General features: G+C 37.2%; 1 protein-coding gene across 4 annotated transcripts in view; it reads right to left on the bottom strand.

The window, feature by feature from the left end:
• Positions 1–14831: 14831 nt before the first annotated feature.
• The window catches only part of LEPR (leptin receptor), an 82892-nt gene continuing 77813 nt past the window's right edge, over positions 14832–19910 (bottom strand). For 2 of the 4 annotated variants that reach the window (XM_032426980.1, XM_032426989.1), the window contains one exon: positions 14832–16827. In XM_032426980.1, coding sequence (XP_032282871.1) covers positions 16000–16827 — 828 coding nt within the window. In that variant the 3' untranslated portion in view covers positions 14832–15999. Of the gene's footprint in view, positions 16828–17617; positions 19900–19910 lie in introns of those variants that run through there. The other 2 variants (XM_032426973.1, XM_032426996.1) reach the window with 2 other exon arrangements.

The raw sequence follows: 19910 nt of genomic DNA on the forward strand, positions 1-19910 counted from the left end.
TGCATCCTGTTGGTAGGCTGGAACTTGAGACTGAGGCAAATGTCCTTTACTCGGAACTTTTCCGAGACGCCTGAAGAAATAGAGACGAACCAAGGGTCTAAAACAAACTCCTTCAGAAGAACTGCAGGTGGCGCTGTAGTCACTGCAGGCCTGAGCCGGCAGAGGGCCGAGCACCGACTGTGTGAAGCTTCTGTCTGCCTTCCCTTAGAGGACCAGCAGGTGGCAGCAGAGCACAACGCAAATCGGGGGGACCAGCCCGGGACTGTTTCCTAACTCCTTGGAGGATTTGGAATCCAGGGATCTTCTGTCCTCACCCACTGCCGTTCCAGATCTCGCACCCCAGTTAGGAGAGTATACCTATGAGAAGCATACTATTTGATAAGCTGCTTTCCATATTTATATGCCTTTAGACCCGACTCCTTTCCTTACGCAGCCACTTACTAGTTCTGACTTGTTGGAAAATGTACTAAGCCCCCATTTTCTTGCTGGGGTTATTAACCGTTATGAGGATTAAAATAGAAAGATGAAGTTAAATCACCAGCGCTCTGGCCACATGGAAAGTTCTCTGTAAATGCTACTGATCTTGCCCCATGCAAGACAACACAAGATGAGGTGAATAAAGAGATCATCCATTATAGGGAGGGGTGTTATTTCAAGTTTATAAGACATAGAGAAAATGATTCTCAAATCAGAATTTTCTTTGTTAATTTATTTTTAACTTTCCTGGGCAATGCAAGCAATGTCAACACTTCTTTGTCCTAAACACTTCCCTCAAAAATTGATTTTGTTCAATGTCACAGGTAAAAATTTACCAAAGACCTACTAAGCCCCAGGTGCTATCATAGATACTAAGGGTACAAATATAAGTAAAACATTTGATTTGTTAATATTTTCTTGAAGATTTTGTGTCTATATTTATGTCTGTGGTTTTCTTTCTTGTAATATCTGTCTGGTTTTGGTATTGGGACATTTTTAGCCTCTTAAGATGAGTTAGGTAGTATTTTCTCCTCTTTTTTTTATTCTGGAAGAGATGATACAGAATGGTGTTATGTCTTCCTTTCAAGTTTTCAAGAACTCACCAATTAAAACGTCTGGGCCTAGAGTTTTGTGGGGGGGGGGGGGGGAGATTTTTAAGAACAAATTGAATTTCTTTAATAGATTTAGTACCAGTCAGGTTAACTCTTTTTTTCTGACTAAGCTTTAGTAGTTGTTTGTGTCTTTCAAGGAATTGGTCAGAGTAACGCAAGTCTCCAAATTTTGATTATGTTGTACCACTGTGAGCTCTTGAACACAGAGCACAGGGAGCAGAAAATAGCACCGAGGAAAAGGCTGTGTTTGAGAAGCACCCAGCTTGAGAGGTGGCCAGGAGCCCTATGATTCTAAGATTAGGCTTCCGGGAATTCAATATGTATTTATTTGGGGAAAAAATGATGGGTTTACTTTGTTTCAAGCACCGTCCTGGGCATTAAGGATATAGAGTTGAAAAAACAATGCCATGCCCTCCTGAAGCGTATAAGCTAATATGGAAGTGAAATATACAAGCAAAAAAGTAAGCAAAATAAATATTCATATGATTCTATTTAGAGAATAGTTTAAAAAAAAAAAGAAGAAGTCACAACGTTAGGTAGTTTGGTCTTGGATGGTCTCTCTGGGTGAGGAAATGAATTCGAGGGGAGCCAGGCCTGAGGTGAGTCAGTGAGGCATGCAAACAAACATGGGGGGAACAGGTACGAAGTGAGAACCAGACTCTCATGTTCTGATAGTCTGACTCTACAACCTTATCCAGCTGAATGTATTTGACCTCAGGACAGGATTTTGGTGTGTCCTTTTTTTGTACGGGGGCTTCTTTAGCTTCCTTCTCTTTTTAGGAGAAGCATGAAAATCCTAGTGCCGCTCATTTTTCCATCTATACATTTCTGCCACATTGGAAGAAATGTAGCTTTTTTATTTCTACAAAAACACCAGACTTGCTTAGGAATCTCCACTTCTCTGCTGAGAGGAAACAATACTCTCTCTGCCTTTCGCTATCTGCTCTTTCCCTCTTTCTCACACTTCTCTTGGCCTCGGAAAGCTAACCCGTACGCACCGTATCGACAGGGCTCCATATGCCTTCTTTCTCGGCTGGGTCTGAGTAGCTGAACGTCCGGAAGGAAACGAGGGAGGTGAGGAGAGCGATGTTGAGGTAGTTATCCCTTTGGCTCTCTCCCTGCATAAAGCCAAAAGTGTGTCCCTCAACTGAAGCCCGGTGCTCCTCTCAAAGTGGCTCTTTCTTTTCTATGTTCTCTGGTGGGAGCTCAGTCCACTCATCTTTTTGGGCTTAGGGGTGGTAACAGTTTGGCTGTTATTTTCCTGACATCCTTATGAAAAAAAAAAAAGTCCAAAGTCTTAGAGATATAGGTAAGTTGGAATGGATCTATTATGTGCAACCTGCTCAACCATCTTTGTCATAGCCTCAGAGCACCAGAGAATTGTCCCTTCACCAGTGAAAAAATGTCCTCATGAAGGGGCCCCTGCCTCCTTGAAGACCTCTGTGGTGACGGTCCTCTGAGGCTGGAAATGACCGTGCAGCATGATGCAGTGGAGCTGGGTTCCTGACTATGATGGGGAAAAGAGGATGCTGGCCGGCGGGGGCGAGGTGTGGGCCCTTAAGAATCAGTGATAAAGTGGCACAAATACCTGAGGAAAGAAGGAAGGAAAGATAGGAAGTTAATCAGAGTGCTTAAAAGTAGCCTTAAACTGGCAAAAGAAAGCAGAGAGCTAGGAAAATAAAGAACAAAAGAATGAAGATGAACGCATGACAATCTGTGTCTTTTCTCATTGAATTTGGGTGGGAAACTGTCTACATTTCATGCAGTCCTTTACTTGGTTGCAAGGTCTTGGAGGGGGACTGTCACCTTCTGGGAGACCATCAGTTTCTAGAAGATAAGAACCCTCAGCTTGAGATCTGGTAGGAGCACCCATGGCAGCTCCCAGGTCTTTAATGGTGGCATTTATCTCTGCATTTGTCCCTAGGGGTGGGGCAGTTCCAAGGGCTTCCACTTGGCCTTTCTCACAATAACGGCTCCCACTCCCGGGTCAGAAAACAAACGTGGTGATTCTGACAGTTACAAAGAAAGTCTATTCCCACTCTGTAATCTGGGACTGGGGAAAGAAACACAAGACAAATCTGAGGCTCAGGCTAAGACTCCATCTCTCACTGACCCCCTAAACTCTAACCTGTTGAATGCAGGGGTGTTTCTGATCTCTGGGAATCAGTGTAAATTCAGAGCCATGGAAGGACTGAGTATTTCCCTGTCCCCAGTGCGCCATTAGTTTGGCAAATGGCCACAGTTGCTCTCAGTTGAGGGTCTTTGGTTCTGCAAACTGACTTATTTCTAGGAACTCAGTAAGAAGCTATGAATCTCTACAATAGGTCCTCATATCTTCTCTGCAAACCCCCAATTTTTCTTTCTATATATGTCAAGCCGCACCCTACGAGGCTCTCCATCTATTTCTAGAGACCCTGTGACCAATTAGCCACCACTACGCTGTGGTTAGAACAACCCAGCAGTTCTGTATTCCCTATCAAGTTAGCAGATATGATAGCACAGAGGAGGGAAGAATATTTTTGGTTAAAGATCTGAGGATGAGCCCAGTCTTAGGCTGGAACATGAGAAATCCCTGAGGATTATTAGAGGTCCCCACCATTTGGGTTTGTTGATTTCGAGGGAGAGGTGGTGAATTTGTGGTAAGGATTAAGGCTTACATGGTAGTGTCTATGTCAATAAAAAATGTGCAAGGTTATCCTTGAATGGAGAAATTTCTCCTGGTGAGTTAAGACAACATTTGTGTTATTGTTTGATAGAGTCAGTTTAGCCACATGCTTACTGATTTATTTGCTGAAGAATACAAATTGTATCTCACTCTGTCCTGGGTTCCATTTCTTACTTATTGGTATCATATGGTGGTTCCTCCGTGTAAGTCTACACGTGGCAAACCCTAGGTACGTTGTTATTTTCTCTCATGGCTTAATTCACAATGTGGGCCTGTGATTCCTGGATCTTAAAATTCATGTCTTTCATTCCTCAGCATGATGCATGAGCACCTGCCTTAGCCAACTCCTAGGGAGCCACACTGCGGTACAGGTGAGTTTGCCTGGAGAGCTGATGCATAACCTAGCTATCATAAAACAGACAACACAAACCTACAAGAACACCATCTTGGCCTGACTCAAATCAAGTCATCTAAAGCTAAATTTCAGCTTCTGCTAACATCTTGCCATTACTACAAAGCCAATGGCGACATTTTCCGATTTGTACATTCCTTGGCACATGCCTTCCAAAACCTGCTACTCCTTAAGTGCATAACATTTCCAAAGTAATGATCATAATTTGTTAGCTATTTTAAGTAGGATTAACATTACATATCTGCAAGGGATTTTTATTTTATTTTATTTTAAAGATTTTATTTATTTATTTGACAGAGAGAGAGAATACAAGCAGGGGGAGTGGGAGAGGGAGAAGCAGCCTTCCCGCTGAGCAGGGAACCCCATGCAGGGCTTGATCCCAGGACCCTGGGATCATGACCTGAGCCGAAGGCAGACGCTTAACGACTGAGCCACCCAGGCACCCAGGGATTTTTATTTTAGAAAACTAATTGTCCCATGTGTAATGTTTTAGAATCATACATTTTTCTGCCTTTAGGTGTATAGATTTCTGATGAAGTTAAGGGTGATATAGCTGACTTGCATCTCTTATACCCCCAGGTACTCTCTGGCATGAATCTCTTCTTTCTAGGCCTGATTTTTCTCTCTAAAAATTTTCTCTCTTCTACAATGCTCTACTCCCCACAGCCAATGCACCTCTATTAATCTCCTTATTCTCCAGCACTCTTGGCCTACACATCTGGCTGAGCTATTGAATCTAGCTGGAAATCTCAACTAGGAGCAGTTTCTATGGCCAGTCCTTACGACCACAGTCTGCAGCACAGACAGTCTTGTTCCAGGCAATGCTGGGCACATATTGCTGAAGTTGCTGCAAGGGAATAGAAGCAGTCAATTTGCTACAAGGACTCTAATGGGTCAGTTGCCCTGGAGAAAATAATTAACATTTCTCACTTCAAGTGCCCTCCACTGCAGATCAAACACATCCCAGCTCAGAAGGAATAGTCACCTCCTGTGTACCTCTCATCCACTTCACCAAGATTTCATTTCCTTACAGCCATTTTTCTACTTAACTAAGCCTCGCTTATTAGATATGAATCATCCCTTCCTCCAATGTTTGGATGACATTGTGAAATTTACAAGCTGTACCAGTTCGGTACTTCGGTGGATAGGGGCTTTAGAGCACATGGCACTCAAGATGACCTTCCACCTTAAGTTCCTGCCCAACCCCAGGCCAGGGAAGAGGCAACAGGTGATTCTTTGTGCAGCCATAGACCATGACAAGGGTGACAGGCATCCAAGCTTAAAGGACTGCATGCATATCAGTAGTGCTGGGAATTACTGAAACTAATTATACTATCTTCTTCTGTTATCTAGACTGGGGAATACAGAGCAGATCTTGAATCTACACATATTCAGAACTAAAGATGCCACCAGAGCCAGGCTGAGTGGGGGTTGGGACAGAAATCATGAACTTAGCATCTCCTAGAACTGCCTCAGGCTCTGACAGGTAGCTGATTCCAGTTCCCAGCTCCTGGCTAGATCAGAAGTAGTTGGCCAGATAGGCAGGGGCTCATGGATCATCGCTGGAAAATGAAGAGGGGCAGACGTAGAGCCCGGCCTTTAGTCTTAGGGTAATTCAGAAGATAATTTTTGAAAGTAAATCTAAAGTAGTCTCATTCATTCTATGAAATAACTTCAGTTCTACAAAGGTGAAAGATTTCACATTCAGTTGGAACCAACTAAAAGAACTAAGTAGGGAAGATTTTAGCACATAAAAGTTTCTTAAGTTTTGGAGATGTGTATTGGTTTTGAAATAGGTTGATAAAGTAACTCTTTTGCAACTTCATCATTCCAACATTATAGGGAAACATACCACAGAAGATCTAGCTGGCTAAGGTTATTTTCTGGAAATAAATACTTCTTTCTTTAAATTGACATAAATATCCTCTGAAATCAAAAGAGTTTAACTCACTCAGAAATATGCAACATCTAAAAGTATAGGATGGGGTCTAAGACCGAATAAAGTACAATCCAAAGATATCTATATACCTAAAGCAGAAAGTGGGTAGACTAGATATTCTCAAAAAGACAGACATCCCATTGCAAAACATCTACCTCTCAATAAAAAGTTAATGAAATATTCAAGGTCAAAAATCTTGAACAGGAATGGAAACCAAAAAGATATGAAAACAAAAATTCAGATAGTAAATTCAGAAGATAAAACTATAGAACACCTAGTTAATATTCACTTGAGTTTCAAGTGAAAAAAATATATATTTCATGGGCCATACTTGTACTAAAAAAAATTATTCATTGTTTATCTGAGAGTCGAATACAACTAAGGTGGTCTGTATTTTATCTGAGAACCCTATCCCTGAGTCAAATGGTTAATGTTTATTCAGTACTGGGAAATGAGGCTTTGTCATTGCAAACAGTGGGAGCTAAACCTGAGAGCTTCAGGCAAAGCTAGGACCCTCTTTCTGTCCAAGGAAACCAATATAAAAATTTGTCTACATCTCCTATACATCTCTGGGTAGAGAAAAAAAATATGTAGCTCTAATAACTCTCCCTATGAGAACATGGAACTGGGATTCAAATTCGTACTTACAATATGGTGGATGAAACTACAAGCTGAGAAATTAAAGTTCTAGAAGATTGGTTGGACCCCTGGTATCAGGCAGAATATGCAAATCCACTCTAAGGAAAGCATCCTTAACCCAGATCTTTTTAAGTTTCCAAAAATGAAGTTCAGCCAACTGATTCCATAATTAAAAACCCATAATTAAAAAAAAAAATACAAGAGTAAAGAAGTCACTATGAGTTAGAGCTAGCAGAAATAATCAATTTAGAAGAACTAGGACTTCAAATATTGGCATTATCTGCTACAGAATATAAGATGATTACTAAAAAGTTACATTAGAAATAGATATTGAGGGGCGCGTGAGTGGCTCAGTCGGTTAAGCGTCTGCCTTCGGCTCAGGTCATGATCCCGGGGTCCTGGGATCAAGCCCCACGTTGGGCTCCCTGCTCAGCGGGGAGTCTTTCTCCCTCTCCCTCTGCTAGTGCTCATGCTCGTTCTCACTCTCTGTTAAATAAATAAATAAAATCTTAAAAAATAGATGTTGAAATTTCAAAAAAATAAACATTGAACAAGATATAATGAAGATGACCAGCACATTTGAAAAAGAATTACTCAAATTAAAAAATGTCATTGAAATTTAAAATTCAGTAACTGTTTGGTAAGGCTAGGCTGCTCTAACAAAAACAGCCAATGATAACTCGATGTCTTAAGGGAGACGAGTTTATTTTCTTCTCTATATAATAGTCTGGGGGAAAGTTCAAGGGACACATTGAACTCACTTCATCTGACCACTCAGGGATATAATGTGCTGCTCTGTATCCTCTGAGTCCTTATTTTCTTCTACATTTTGGGGAGCGGGTTATCTTGGGTTCCACTAGTCAGAAGGGAGAAGAGAGAACAGAGCAGGTATATAGCTAGGCCTTACATTTCCCTCCTGGAAGTGGTATACATCTTCTCGGAGTTATATGGGTAAGAACTTAGACTGAAGTGTGCCCCCTGGCAATGTCTCCTCCCACCGCTGCCGACCCCAGGCAAACTGTGACCTACTTTCTATAACCATAGATTACTTTGAATTTCCTAGAATTTTAAATAAATAAAATCATTTGGTACCTACTCTTTTCCTTTTTTGGTCTGGCTTGTTTCACTCAGTACAATTATGCAGAGATTCGTCCACGTTATTATGTATATTAGACTAAGCACCTTAACTGCATTTCACAAATTTTGATATGCCCCTCAATACTGTCTTTAAGGACCAAACTTTTCCATTTTCCTCCTCTGCATTCCTCAGAATTTTGGCTTGGTTTTCCAGTCTCTGTGGTTCTGATACTGTCATCTGTCGTTCCTGCTGACTCTCCCTAATGGGATCTGTGTCCTTGTGTAAGTGACTCGGTCAATAACCGTGGTCATAACCCAATATGTTCCTTGGAACTTTGAGGTCTTCTGGGTCTAGGCTGAAAGTCGATTTACCCAGAGACCATTTGTATTTGCTTCTGTGATGGATCTTAAAGGCTCAACCAATCTGGGGCTCCTGAATGTGAATATTCTGCTTGTGTGTTTCTGGACCACACAAGTGGTATAAATTCGTGCCCAAAATCCATGTGAATGAAAATCTGAGGATAGAAATCTGAGTGGATACAAACCTGAGGGCAGGTAGCTCCCCCCCCTTTTATTTTTTCTACTCAGTCCAGAGTAGTGGCTTAATTAGAACATAAGCCCCAACATCTTCCTCTGCTGAGCATGATTTTATCTTGTTCACTTCTGAGGTTCTCTTTTTATGAAAGGTCTCCCTACTCTTTTTCTTCTGACATGTTTCCCTCTCAAAACTAGGCTATAGGTCATGGAGATCAATTGATTCCAAAGTTACTTGGGATTTCCTTCAATGTAGCCATACATTAAAATGATTTTTTAACCTATCAATTTTTAGATACGCTATACTGAGAGAGATTTCTCAGAACATCTAGTATACCATATTGCTGGATAAAGAAAGCTTTTATGTTACTTTTGAGAAGCAGACACGTGTACAAATAATAGCTATTTGCTACTAGATAGTTGTTTTCAGGTGTTACAATAGGAGAATTAAAGCAGTATCTTCATGTCCTTTAAAGTGCACCATGATTTCCAAATGCCCTATACTTGAACAAATTCGATAATCACTGGTACGTTAAAGAGAAAAAGCAACAATTATTGTCAGAGGTCTAGTCCTTTATATGATAACCATGTATTTACTTTGTCAAAACTGGGGCACTTATAAGAATGAAAGGGATCATTATATATACCTAAGGAAAGACTTGGACAGGCACAGTGGGATGGATAGTCACCCTACTTATAACCCCACATCTAAAGCATGAAGTTTAGAGCACTTACCACATTTCTATTCCCTAGTATCAAAGGTGGATTATGGGAGGAATTTAATATTGCAGCTATGATATGAATTATTTGTCTCATTATTTAGGAAGATACAAGTAACATTTCCCTCCTCAAATTTTTAAATTTTTTTTTTTAAGATTTATTTATTTATTTATTTGAGAGAGAGAGAATGAGAGACAGATAGCAAGAGAGGGAAGAGGGTCAGAGGGAGAAGCAGACCCCCCGCTGAGCAGGGAGCCCGATGTGGGACTCGATCCCAGGACTCCAGAATCATGACCTGAGCTGAAGGCAGTCACTTAACCAACTGAGCCACCCAGGTGCCCCAAATTTTTAAATTTATAGGCAACACTGGGCAACTAAATACTGTTGTGATAACATTTTTCAGTACTTTTATCTTAGCTACAATACTTTTATCTTAACTACAATTGAAATACCAACAGAATTATTTTTACAAAAACTTAATGATGCTAAAATTGCTCTGGAAGGAATAACAATGAAGTATAATGAGTAGGGTTGAGGAATCCATCCCTCCAGATATTAAAACATATTGAGTAGCTGGTGGTAATTAAGAAAGTTAGTACCAGATGAAAACAGACTAAACAATCAATGCAAAAGAATAGAGAGCCCAGAAATAAACACAAATATACTTGAGAATTAATAAATGATAAATGTGACATTTTATGTGAGTGAGAAAAAAGATTGTTCTCCCAGAATCAAATTGTGTTGGGACAACAGATTAGACCCTTGGAAAAAAAATAAAAGCTAGATCATTATTCCACTCCTTATAGCAAAATTAATTCCAAATAAATTAAAAATATTAACCCCAAAATAACAGCACAAAATACCAGAAAAAAAAGTAGTTATTAAGGAAGTCACAGTTGATCTACAGGACACGAAAGTTCTTTAGGATGAAGGGAAATTACCCCAGACGGAAGCACACACAGATGAAAGAAGGAGCAGACTACACTGCAAAGGGCAAATTTTAAAAACTATTTACTGCTTAAAGCAACAATATAACAACAGTTTAGATGTTTATGAAATACATAAGAGTAAGATCTATGACAAAACAGCAAAAATGGCACGGAAGGGGTTAATTAAATGTTACTCAAAATCATTACATGTTACAGAAGTGCAAACCGAAACCGTGAGAAACCATTGCACGACCATCAGAATGGCTAAAATTCAGAAGGCTGACAATATCAATGTTGAAGCAGCAGAACTCTTCTGCATTACTGATGGCAGTGTAAATTAGTCCAACCATTATTTGGCAGTATCTATTAAAGCTAAATTAGAACCTATCCTGCATTCAGCAATTTTACTCCTGGGTAAATACTCAGGGGGAAATGTGTAAAAATTCATTAAGCTATACACTGAAGGCTTGTGTATTTTACAGCATATAAGCTATATCTCAATTAAGAAAAACTAAGATCACATATGTAAAAAAGAAAAAGAATTATAAGAAATTAATAAAATTATAACAACCCAAGAGAATTAGGCAAAGAATATGAAAGTAGAGAAAAACAAATGGTTTATAAACATGAAAACAGGCTCAAATTCATTCATCAAGATGAAATTAAAATATCAAAAAGATACTTCAGACAATTTGAGTTGATTTCTTACACTTGTAACCAAGACTCCTGACAAGTAGATTTGTAAAAGTATGCCAAGACCATTATGTACAAGAATGCTCACTTGAGTATTGCCCATAATAATAAAAGATTGGAAACAAATTAAATGTTCACCAACTGTAAACTGTTAACATAAATCATTGTACTTTGATACAATGGAACACTATGAAACCATTACAAATAACGAAACAGGTATATATGGGTTTATATGGAAATATCATCAAGACATATTAAGGGAAAAGGGTAACTTTATGACAGCAAGTGGAATACAATCCCAACAATATAAATTTTTCAAGAGATATGTGATATTGTAATAACAGGTTATTCTGGGGAATAGGAACTGAGGGCCAGGAGGGGAGAGACACTTAGCCTTTTTATCTGATATTTCTTTGTACTGTTTGAAATTTTTCCTGTACATATTTGTTCTATTTACAATTTAAAATTAGAAAGCAAGAAAGAGAATGTGTCTGAATACTAGCCCAAATAGTGGTTAAAAACTCAAATTGCTAGAAACCTAAATGACAAAACAAATGTTCATAGATCACTAAAACAAGATTTCTTAAGGAAGTAAAGAATAAAACTAAAGAGCTCCTGATGTTTAAAATGAGCAATTTTTCATCACAAGTGGCTATAATGCCAGAAAAATTTGGTGTGGGGTGATGCATTGAGTAGATACCCTAGACAGTAACGATAAAGGGACATACTTGCATCTAAAATGTTTTCAAACCTCTTTAAAAGGCAAGGTATTATGTAAGTATTTTGAAGATATACTATCTCTTTTTTTTATTTTTTATTTACTTATTTGACAGAGAGAGAGAGAGAGCACAAGCAAGGAGGAGAGGGAGAAACAGGCTCCCTGTAAAGGCTAACAATGTATAAAAATTTTATATTAACTATTTATATAAACTACAAAGATTATTTCTTTGTATTTTCAAATCTTTGCTGAAACTAATCGTATAATAGATAAAATAATTCTAAAATAACTTAAATTCATAGTAACTCTATTTGGACATACAATTTCTCAAAATTCTGACATTGCTCATGATCTATGATGTTGAAAACATGAAAATATTCACAGTCATAATTTACTTTCCTTCTTTATGACTTTAGGGACATAAAGGAGAATTAGAACAATTACATTTTATAAAACAATTGGTGATCATATCTCAGCACTTGTGTTTATAACATTTATTAATGTACCAATTGTGGCTAAAGAGAAAGTGTTCACCGCATGCCAAGTACTTAATGACAAGTTTTAAAAGTACAGTATCTGCAATCTAGGTATTTCACTACAAAATTAGATAATTTTCCAAATTCTTTCTCAGTTCTAAGGTTTTTGAATGAACATTATTTAAAATATCCTGTCAAAGATCCTCACAAAATTGAACTTAATACCAAACATCCTAAGTATAATTTTGAAAAATAGATATCTTCAGCAGCTTTCCTAAGTATAGTTTTGAAAAATAGATATCTTCAGCAGCTTTCCAAAATAAATACTGAGTGATAAACTTCGTATAAAAATAATTTGTTCAATATAAGAACCCATGAAAACCATTTCTTGATGCTCATACAAATACATGGAATAATATCTCAGTTCTAATCCAGACCTTTGAATTCTCAACTGCTCCCCCCACACTGTGATTCAGTGCAGGAGTGCTTTACCATTTTAAATTAGTTGTTCAAGAAAAAATAAAACTAGTGACTTCTCTAGTTTCCTCTTGTAAATGTTTCTTCACTTTTTTTTTTTTTTCCTGGTAACTGTGTTTACATTTTTTCCCCCTCAAATGCAGCTTCTTTTCATCATAGTAGAGTGGACCATTTTAATTTTGTGTTTTAAATTTGAGAACGTATTGTCTCAATAATAAATCATTTGGAAAAGTCCATAACTATCAAGATGACCCTTAAAAGTGGAACAAATGTCTTTTAAAAAGTACAGGAAAGAATTTGGAAAGAGGTCTCTTTCCATCCACGTCTAGGTGACATATGGCTGCAGCATGTCCTGATCCATTCAGCATGTTGTCCAACTCCAGGTGAGCCCCGTAGGCACAGCTCTTATGGCCTAGCCTGGATCCCGAGCCAACCAAAGTAGCTTTGGAATCTGGTATCAATTTGTGGAGGCAGTTTATCTCCTCTTAGCTTTTGAGTCATCAAGATGAACATTCCTAAGGGAATGAGACCATATGTTTGGTATTTGGAAAGAGGGAGTTGGCTTTATTGGAAAGGGATGAGAGAAGGTAGCAGCTCATGGCGTCATCAAACCTTATTCTAGGTCCAGGATCACCCTCCGGTTTACGAATTTAATCCAAGTCTTCTTACTACTTGAGACTAGGTTTAAAAATAGAAGAATATCTGCTCCCATTCTTCTTGTCCATATGTAGCTCATCCCCAAATGTGAATACAGGGCTCCAACAGGAGGCCTCTGCTGTTACTGATAAGCGCACCTTGACTTGTTTTCTTCGTCTTTGTTCTTGGGGGTTTAACCTAGGAAACATATCATTTCATTAACCCTGACAAATGATTTACCTTCAGACAATCTGTTGAAATTTGCAGCCCTAGCTCAAATTAGTAACTTCTGAGTTTCTTTTCATTAAGTTCAGATTTAGAGAGACTGATTAGTAACTTGTATTTCAATTCAAGGCCTTCAGTGAAATACTAAAAATTCCAGATTTATCCTAAGTTAAAAGTCCAAACCCATATTTCAGCTCTTCTCTTCCTTAACATTTTTTTAAAGAATCTTTGGGAAGAAATGGAGAATACCTGACCCTCCTGAAGTACAAAAATTCTAAATTTTACCTAAATTTTTTATGAAAACACACGATTTAATGACAGATAATTTTCATAAAGACCCAGTAATATATAGTAATGCATATAGTGAAACAAACTTTCAAAAGTGAAAATCAGAGCCCTAACACACGGACCATAGAAAAGAACTAAATCTATATATACCAGTAGGCCAAACTGTACCACTTTAGCCCTCTCCGTGAAAGAAACTCCCTTGGCATAGCAATATTTGAGATGTTTTCACTTGTTTTTACGAACTGAACCTGCACCAGGATGATATTCATGATCTCAAGTTAATGTGCTGTGATTAAATTCCTTTCACACAGACCTACAGCACAACAGTGGTCCTGGGACTTTGAATTCACTACCGTGTATGCATAGCACGAAACCTTGGGCTGATTGGAACATCTATCAGTTTCTCTTCCCCACAGTTATGGGTCCCAGACCACAAGAAAATGTTGTGTCTCAGGGGACATGCTCAGTGTTTAATCTCTAACCATGTGCAGAGTGGAGCAAAATGTAATTTTTCTGTCTCTCCTATACCATACCCTCAATTAAATGTCTATATTCTATGAGCAGCATTCAAAATAATGGTCAATTTTACCAGAACTTCCATACATGCAATAATTTCCTTCTGTTTCTGAATCTGTAAACCACTTAAAACATCAGTGAAGAAAAAATATTCTCTCGATTTATCTTTGTATGGAACTAAGGCTTTCATTCCACACTAATTATTCAGTGAGTTGATATGAGCCCTCTACCTTTCTCTGGTGAGAGTCATCAGCTGAGCATGTGAGATCCTGAGCTAGCTCAACGATGCTTATGGTAGGAAACAGCTTTATTGCTTTCTAATTGGCAAATGATCATGAAGTGTAAAAAAATACCTGTTGGTTGGGGTCTGAGATCTTTGTCATTGTCTAGAAATGCTCATTTCATAGGGCCTCAACTAGCATAGAGATGGAGAGCAGGATTTTCTTTAGGGTAACAGTAAAATCAGCAGGATTCTCTCTCAGTATAAGTATGAAACTGGTGATGTTTAGCAACCCAATAGGCATATTTTTGAGGACTGAAGTATTTGTTTTGATCATACCAACCATCTTGAAATTCTTAATTATTGCCATTCAACATCTATCTCTGCAGGTTTCTTAATTTAGTTTGTTGCTCAATATGCTGTCTTTGAGTTTTGTTGCCATACCAGAAACTGAAACCAACAATAAATATTAAAGTTTTTAAGGGCAAAAACAACATCTGTGTAATTGTCACTTAATTTTCATCCAGCATTGTATTTCCACTTAATATTTTATTTAATTACAACTCATTTTTTTTTTTTTAATGAATGGCAATTTTAAGGTATAGGTTTCAAACATAATCACTAGCATTAAAAGATCTGGGTTTAAATCTGAATCCTGGTTCCATCACCCACTAACTCTGTGACCTTGGGAAAATTATTTAATCTTCTAATCTTTAAAATGGGTGTTACAGGAGTACATGTCTCATATAATTAATTTAATAATTAATTGAGTTAAAGTATGGAAAGATTTAATACAGTGGTTGGTTATATGAGAGAGAATGCTCAGTAAGTGAGAAAAAAAAAATAGCATACAAGCAAATGGGAATCAGGGAAGACAGTGATTCCAGAGTGAGATACAGTAACGTTTGGCAATCTAACTGTATCAGAAAGTGACCATTGTGACATCTTTTATAGAGAAGAGTTAAGACAGACATTATGTCTTCAAAAGTGCTTTTGTTGTCATCAAAGTATTGGTTGTGGGTATTGCCATTCTAATAGATAGTTTCATTCAATGGTACATATCTTAGATTTGATACATAAAGATTGGCTTACTTGTCAGTTTTCAGAAGTATATCCCCTAGGCCAGAGCTAAATCTTTTATTTCTCTGCAACATTTAGTGGAGTGCCTACCACAGAGTAAATGCTGGGGACAAGTTTGTTAAATTGCAAAATCTTAAAATCACACAGACAAGTAGCACAAAATACAAATACATCACATACTTTAAAAATGTACGAGGATGCCTCTTGGGTATAAACGGGTGTATGTGCAAATCAGTGGAAAACAAAGACAACTCAAGGGAAAACAACCACACCCTTGAAGCAAGTTACATCTCACAAGTATCAGTTTGAAGTCTTCTTTCAAACTTAGGTGTAACTGAGAAGATTAGCTCTTTCTACACAGGTCTAATGTTCCCAAAAGATGGTATTTGTTGGGCTTGTTTCCAGCTAGAAACAAGCCATTGGAGACCTCCCCAGTGGAGCTTGTTAATGGAATCATTAAAAGAGTCAGTCTACATTGCCAGGCTCTAAAGGCTTTCTCACATTTTTTGTCTACCTTACTGAGTGAGGACAGATACCACTGATTTGGGGACAATCATTTCCAATTTTGATAGTTTTCTTTCCTCTCCCATATCCACAACCATAGTGACATATATTACACTTCACATGATTCATTCTAACATAAATCTGAGAAGATTCTTGAATGAAATTAGACAGTTAGGTCACACATTTTGTTTTCCATTATCTTCTGAGTCTGAGTGGGACAAATCTGAAATTGAGGCATGTAAGATACAAAAGTCTTCTGACCGGAAGTTCCTAAATTGAAGTTATTTTCTACAAGGTGTGAGCAACTGTCCTGGAGGATTCTGATGTCAGTGAATAAACAGTGGGCTGGGAACGGACACAGCACTTGGGACTCGTCAGTCAAAAACACACCACTCTCTCTTTTTTTGATTGAGGTGACCCTTAAATAATAGACAGACCTTTCACCATTATTTTCTTCAGGGAAATTTCCCTCAAGTTTCAAAAGTTCATCCAATCCTTCTGAGAATGGAAGGTGTGGTGAAATTATATCGGGATGCTGATCTGATAATATAAAAAATGCCTGGGTTTCTATCTCCCATGAGCTGTTAGAAAAAGAACCCTTTGGTAGAGAATTTTTGCTAGAGAAGCATTTGCTGACTGAGCTGTTTATAAGCCCTTGCTCTTCATCAATTTCACTTGATTTAGAGCTGCCAAGGAGGGTGGCATATCTAACAGAGGGCGGCCTCCTGCTTTCATCCTCATGGGCTATCACAGTGCTCTCCAGCTCAGAGAAGTTAGCACTGGTGTGCTGGTCACGGATACAAACAGAACCCTCTTCAAGATCCGGAGCTGTCAAAAGCAGAGAGACCATAGCTGTTGGTACCACCTCATCTTTATTCTTCCATGATGTGTCAACACTGATATCTTCTGAAATGGTTTCAGGCTCCAAAAGAAGAGGACCAAATATCACTGATTCTGTATGCTTGATAAAAAGATGCTCAAATGTTTCTGGCTAAAAGAAAAGACACATTTTAATGCTCAATTGTATTAATTTTTTTTTTTTGCTTCACTATGACATCATTGCAGAAATGAAAGTGTGAAAGGTTACTACTAAAGGACATAAGTCAACCACAAATTAACTGGGGTTTGTTTTTTTTTTTTTTTTTGGACTGAAAATGGATATGTCAAAAATCATAAGGGAGAGGCAGAAGAAGATGGTGTTTAAAAGTGGGATGAGACAAACTTTGGTTTGAGCCCTTTTATGACCATGGACAAGTACATTAACCTCTTTGCCTTTTAGCCTCTTCATCTGTAAAAATGTGTTCAATATTTACTTCCTGGCATTGTGGTGAGGAATAAATTAGAGAGTGTCTGAAAGTGCTTAGCTCTCAATAAAGATTGGTTATTGTAATTAAAAAGGGCTGTATTCTGAAGAATTCCTAATATTTTACAGCAAATTAGATTTCCACAAACTGAAAATTTCAACCTCAAATAAAAGAAAGGAACTGAAATAAAATCAAATGAGCAAACCAACTAGTCCAAAGACAGTTAAAATAACTACTCCATGACATAAGATATGGTATGAGGGTAAGCTATTTGTGACTGTTAAGACTTATCTGCCTTACATCATACTGAAAATCTGTTTAAGACTACCAGAAGGGAAGAACTAATACCAATTTGTTGAAAACAGTGATGGTGAAAGACATGATCACAGACTCTTAAATTACTATTCCTTTTAAATAACTTCATCTAAAAACACATAGTATGGAATATGCGGAATGAAGACAAAGACGCAAAACAAATGCACATCGTATCTTTTATAAGAATGCTGGTTACATCACAATAAAAAATCCTGCCACGCAGCTACAAATCAAGAATCTGTGTGTAAAAAGCTCAACTCATACAATGTAAACATATTGAAAAAATAAATGCAAAATAAAGAATACCGTGGACACATCACACTGAAAAATTAACGCAACTAAATGAAGTGCTACTGAAAATGTGTTCAATTCGTAAGACATACATATGGTTGAACTTTTGAACTTTACAGTTTTTAAACCACTAGAATGAATTCAAATTTATTGCCTGAAATAACAATTTACTCAACTATTCTTCATAATGGCAAATATATTCCATATAAAAACATAATTCATTAGCATAGTTTTAAACTCTTAAATGAAACATATTGGTGATTATAACTATAAAAGAATAAATATACCAAACACTAAATATAATAAAAATGGAATAGACTTATATAGATATTATATCACTGCATAATGACAAATACCATGTTAACACAACCTTTTCTGTTATTCTATGAACATATATATGAAAACTTCCTATGCCTTTTCTCTTTGTGACAGAAATCTATCATTAGATTTATTATTTCCTTCAAATATTTACTTGCTCACTTTGCTTTTTCTTAAACTTACTACTGTATGTGTCTTGAATTTCTTAAAATTTAAATGAATCTAGAAGTTAAGATCACCAAATAAAGGCATTACATGCTATCGATATGAAAACAAAAAATACACACAAATAGCTAATAGCACACAGTCAAACTCACATATGCTCTTCAGATGATGTCTTTAAATATTGCATGCCCTCTAAAACTTTATAATCAGTAACTAATTATTGATACTGAATAATGTCCATGTCTTCAAATGCATTCAGATGGAAGATTTCACTGATAATTAATAAGAAATCACATACTCATATATTATTGAAGTGTATTTTATCAGTGGGTCATAAACTTTTATTAAAAGTATGTTCATTAAAAAAATCATTTCAGTCATTATATGTATCTAATGTTTCAGGATTTTAGAACGGTCTGGGAACATATTAAATATGTATTCAGCTGGTAAGAAATAAAGAATATCCTTTCATAATCTCACACTTAGATTTTACATTCCAATGATATCTATTAACAGTCAATGAAGGGGAAAAAAGGACACATTCTTCCTCATTTTTAGTGTTGTTTTCATAGCCAAATAAAACTATGAATGAAATCTAAATGTAAGCGATCAATATATATCCTAAATTTGAAATATTATTTAGGTTCATCAAACAGAAGCTTTGGTTTATTTTGAATGTGAACAACATAACACACTTAGTATGCTGATGTCATAGAAATAGCAAGGGTCTTTTTTCAGGAAGAAGTGTCTTGTCTTTGCCATGAACTATTTGTAAAAGCTCCCTTTTTGCATTGCTGTGTACTTCTCTGCCTGCCAGAAGCTTTGGGTGGTTCGGAGTAAATAAATTAAATTTATGGAAGAATTTCACAAAGAGGCTGAATTGGAGGCGGATGTGTTTTCTGATCTGGTCAATCTGACCTGAAAAGTCAGGTCATCCTGATATGAACTATAACTTCCACTGGCCTGTGACCAGCACACACCCAAACTTCTGGCTTTCCCTGAACTGAAATGGAAGTTAGTGCCCAAGCCATTTGCAAGACTACTAAGGATGGGAATTCCCAGATTGACCAAAGTTAAGACAGACATAAAAACTACAAGACAGTCAAAAGAACACCCACATAGGTCCGTTTATAAGCTCAGGTGTCTACAAAAGAATACAAAATGGAAAACTTTGGACATAAAAATATAAACTAAATAGTTTCACTGTATCTTGTAATTAGATTCATTATGTTTGCAAAGTTATGTGTCAGAAGCTGCAGGTTTTTACCTACTTACGGCATTGCCTACTACATACCTGATGATACTGAATAGATATGTGGTAAGAACAGTCATAGTTTTTAATGTTTTATGACCACACAAATGATAAATCAAAAGCCAGATACCATGAATATTACTTTATAAACTTTAGGTGACCTAAAAAGTAATCATACATTCAAACTAAATTCGACTCAGACCTATCTCTTGACCCCAAATTTACCCTTCTATTGTAAGTTCTAAATCAACATCATCCACCATATTTTAGTTCTCAATAGTTCAGCCAAATATTTTTTAGATTTGTCTCCCCTTCTTCAAAATGTAAAAATCTTCTAATACTCTACAGAATGTTGGGAAGGTGGTACATTGTGTTCATCTGTAGTGATCATGATTAGACTTCAAAGAATGTCCGTTCTCTGTTTAGATA

The sequence above is a fragment of the Phoca vitulina genome, unplaced genomic scaffold, assembly GCF_004348235.1.
Source record: "Phoca vitulina isolate PV1807 unplaced genomic scaffold, GSC_HSeal_1.0 scaffold2, whole genome shotgun sequence".
In the NCBI taxonomy this organism is placed as follows: Eukaryota; Metazoa; Chordata; class Mammalia; order Carnivora; family Phocidae; genus Phoca; species Phoca vitulina.